General features: G+C 65.7%; 1 protein-coding gene across 1 annotated transcript in view; it reads left to right on the forward strand.

Moving 5' to 3' along the window:
• Nucleotides 1–511, forward strand: part of CTSD (cathepsin D) — a 10,383-nt gene extending 9,872 nt beyond the window's left edge. The window contains exon 9 of the mRNA XM_014533108.1: nucleotides 7–511. Within this exon, the coding sequence (XP_014388594.1) occupies nucleotides 7–172 (166 nt within the window). The 3' untranslated portion in view covers nucleotides 173–511. The remainder of the gene's footprint in view (nucleotides 1–6) is intronic.
• The last annotated feature ends 3,377 nt before the right edge of the window (nucleotides 512–3,888 follow it).

Below are 3,888 nucleotides of genomic sequence, written 5' to 3' on the forward strand. Positions count from 1 at the left end.
TCCCAGGTGTCAGGGCGGGAAGACCGTCTGCCTCAGTGGCTTCATGGGCATGGACATCCCCCCACCTGCGGGGCCGCTCTGGATCCTGGGCGACGTCTTCATCGGCCGCTACTACACCGTGTTCGACCGCGAGGAGAACCGTGTGGGCCTGGCCGAGGCCGCCAAGCTGTAGCCACCTGCCCACCGGCAGGAGAGGAGGAGAATCGTGGGAGGAGGCAGCGCCCGCCCTCCCGCTACCCCGCCACACACACACACACACACACACACACACACACACTCGCACACTCACACTCACCTGCAGCGGCTCGGCTCTCCAGGCTGCCGTGTGGCAGGCGCTGTTTTGTGGTTTTCCCTTCCCTGGTTGCAGAAGCTGCCTGTCTGTCTGTCCGTCTGTCCGTCCGTCCGTCTGTCCGTCCGATGGAGGGCGGGGCTGGGCCAGCCAGTAGGCTCATTTGTGCTCAGAGCCCTTTCACTCACCTGAAGACCCAGCTCGGCTCCGTTGTGCATCCCAGGACCCCCTTCCTCCCCCCGTCCCGTCCCAGCCTGGGCCTCGGGGCTGGCTGCCCGGGCGGAGCATCTGGGCTGAGCCGCTGCTCTGCACCCGGCTGCCTTCCTGGTCCCCTCTCCACCCGGCCTGGGGCCCGGAGCTGGGCAGTGCCGCCCCCCACCCGTCCATTCGTCTCAGGCCCAGCGAGGAAGGGCCCCCTGAGGGCCAGCAGGAAGGAGACAAGAGCCAGCCCTGTGAGGCCTGTGGGTCTTCCTGGGGCCTGACCCCACCTGGGAGAGCATGGGCTGGCCCGGGGACGGGGAGGGGAGGGTGCCGGCCTTATACTTGTAGTATAAGTAATACTATAAGATCTTAAATCTTAGAAATGCTGTTCAGTAGTATCTCTGCTTCTACACTGCCATTATTTTTCTTACATTCTTCTAGGTCAAAGCATAGAATGTCCTGAAAATAAAGTTGTGGATCTGTTTGTGGGGCCTGCTTTGTGCTGGTGGGGTAGGTGGGACGGGACCGGGTGGGATGGGACCAGGTGGGACGCCCGGGTATGAGGAGGGGCTGGGGAAGCTGGTGTTTTGGAGGCTGACTTGGGGGTTTGGGGGGAGGGGTGGTTTGGAGGTGCTCTGCCCCTGGGATGCTGGAGGCGGGGGCCGGCTTGTGCTGAGGCCTGGAGCAGCGGCCAGCAGCGTGCGGCCTGGGCTGCAGGGCTGGTGAGCACGGGCTTCCTTGGATGGGACACGGTTTTCAGTGGCTGCCACGCTTTCCTGGACCGTGTTCCTGCCGTTGGAGGAGACCTCAGCAGCAGGGCCCCGGTGTTCCCCAGTCCCCCTGCACACCCCACTTGGGCTAGGACGGGAGCCTGCGCAGGGCTGGTGGTGAGTGGGCAGCCTGCCTCCCGTCTGGGCGTCCTTGTTGCCTGCTCCGGAAGTGGCCTCGCCCTGTGCTGGCCAAGCAGGCCCACCTGGGGTCACTGAGTCACAGGGTTCAGGACACCCACCCCTTCATGGCCTCTGTTGAGGGGTGGGAGGAGGAACATTTTCCAGGAGGTTTTGAGGGATGGATAGGAGTTTGTGAGCACCTGGTGGTGGGTAGGACTCCCTCAGGGACTCAGCCGCCCCGACAGGTGTTGGGTTTGGCACATGTGGCGTCTGTCACTGACCTGGTGACTTTCCAGCCTGCAGGGCCTTGGCTGCCATTGGCCTGGCCTCGGGTCTGGGGCCCCAGGCCAAGCCTTGGTGGGCACCTCTACAGAGTGCAACCCGCATGGCCAGGAGGCCGGCCAACACGTGCCCCGTGTTCTCTGCACCTGAAATACGAGCAGGAGCGGGCAGACAGCGCCTGGCAGGGCTGCCGGGGAGGCTGTCACCCAAGCCGTGTGCGCTGAGGCACCAAGGGCAGAGCCTCCAGGAGCGGCCGGCCTCTGCTGGCTCAGGTCACGCCCCGGCTGGCGAGGTCGCAGGCCCAGGGCTTGGACTCACCGTGCACGTGACCCTCCCAGCTGGCGTCTCCCGCCTCCAGCGGGTACCCCTGTCCAGCACGGCGGGCCCAGCCCCAGCCCTGGTCCAGGCCCTACGGTCATTCATGCTCCTGCCCAGAACCTGGCCCTGCGGCCACCCTGGGCCCAACGCCTGCCTCCCGACCCCACCCTTAGCCTCGCGTCTCTAGAAGGTGGGTAATAACAACTCCTCACTGCGGACCTGCTCTGCCCCAGCCCAGCGGGCCCATGGGCAGGGGAGGTGGTGGCCTTTCTGGCCCACACCCCTGCCTTGAGGTCCCCCCAGGTGGAGGCCAGTGGGGGCCTCAGTGAGGCAGCTTCATGGTGGTCTGCAGGAGGGGTCTGACCTGCTGGGACCTGGAGCAGACCCCTGTGGGCCAGTGCCCCTTGCCTGTTGCCTGGGACCAGGTGGGCTGTGTGCAGACCAGGCCCTGCTGGTCATCCCTGCAGCCCCTGCCCAGAGAGGGCCGGCGAGCCTGTGGCAGGCGGGGCAGTGCCTTGCTGGGGGAGCCTCGCTCAGATGCCAGGGAAGCCCGGGCCACACTCAGGCTGGGAGGGCACCTTCGGTGAAGGCTCAGCCCCCGAGAGAGAGCTGGATGCCCCACACCAGGCCTCTGGGAGGGGCAGTGGGTGTTGGGTGAACCCTCATGCCTGGGCCCTGGGCCTGGGCTCCTGGGCGAGGCCCCATGGGGCAGTGCGGGAAGCTCTCCCACACACGTGTCACCAGCGTTGAAGGCTGACTTTGTGCCCCAGGTTCCTGACAAGCCTAGAGGAGGCTGTGCCAGGGCTGGGGGGGGGCGGGGGGAGGAGGAGGACAGGGGAGGAGCTTGGAGAGGGGGTGGACCAGTGCCAGGCTGGGGAGTGGTGCATGGAGTTCCGAAGAGAAGGGGTTCAGAGGACCCGGCAGAGGCAGGCAGGACTCTGAAGCGAGAAGGGCTCCCTGAGAAGGACCCAGGCTCAGGGGAGAGAGGGTCCAAGGGGAAGGGAGTTTCATGGGGGAGACGCTCCGAGCACAGGCCAGCCTCTGGGTGACAGGGCTTGAGGGGATGAGAGGCAGACGGGCCGCCATGCTTCCGGGCGGGTGGGGCCAGGGGACGGAAAGAGGACCCAGCTCAGAGGCACCTTCGTGGTTGGGGGTTTCCCCATGATGGAGGGGATCACTGGTGCTTTTGCAGGAGTGGGGGGCAGCTGGGACAAGTGAGAGAGACAATGAGGTGGTGGGTGGATGAAGACAGGCTGTGCCCGGCAGGCACTGCTTAGGGCACGTGACCTGTGGGGACAGCACCTGCAGGGGATGGGACCCAGGTGGGCAGGACCCAAGTGGGATGGGATGCAAGCGGAATGAGACCAGGTGGGACGGGACCAGGTACGATGGGACCAGATGGAATGAGACCAGGTGGGACGGGACCAGGTGGGATGGGACCCAGGGGGAGGGGACCCAGGGGGACAGGCTGGGCTCCTGGAGAGGGGAGGGCTGGTGAGTGGACCGAGCTCCAAGGAGAAAGTGCCACTAGGTCTTGGAGAAGGACATCTGGCCCCAGGGCAGACGGACCACCTGGTGAGAGGACATGGGCTCTGAGACCGAGTTTGTGAGGGAACTGGATCAGCGAAGGTGGGTTCAGAGGCTCGGCCGGCGGAGTGCAGGGTCAGACTTGGGGAGAGGAGAGACTGGGTGGGCTCAGGGGGCTGGTGCTGTGAGGGTCGCCTCTGGTTAGGACAGGATCCTGCCCCCAGAGGGACTGCAATTGGGGGCTTGCGAGGGTCAGATTCCAGGAGGACATGGGCCTGCGACGGGCTAGTTTGGGGACAGGGGTGTGCAGAGGAGGACAGGGGCTCTTTGGGGAGACTGCTGGGAGGGGTCAGGGCGGGGTCAGGGGCTCAGCCAGAGGGA

Source organism: Myotis brandtii, unplaced genomic scaffold (assembly GCF_000412655.1).
Source record: "Myotis brandtii unplaced genomic scaffold, ASM41265v1 scaffold940, whole genome shotgun sequence".
Classification (NCBI taxonomy): domain Eukaryota; kingdom Metazoa; phylum Chordata; class Mammalia; order Chiroptera; family Vespertilionidae; genus Myotis; species Myotis brandtii.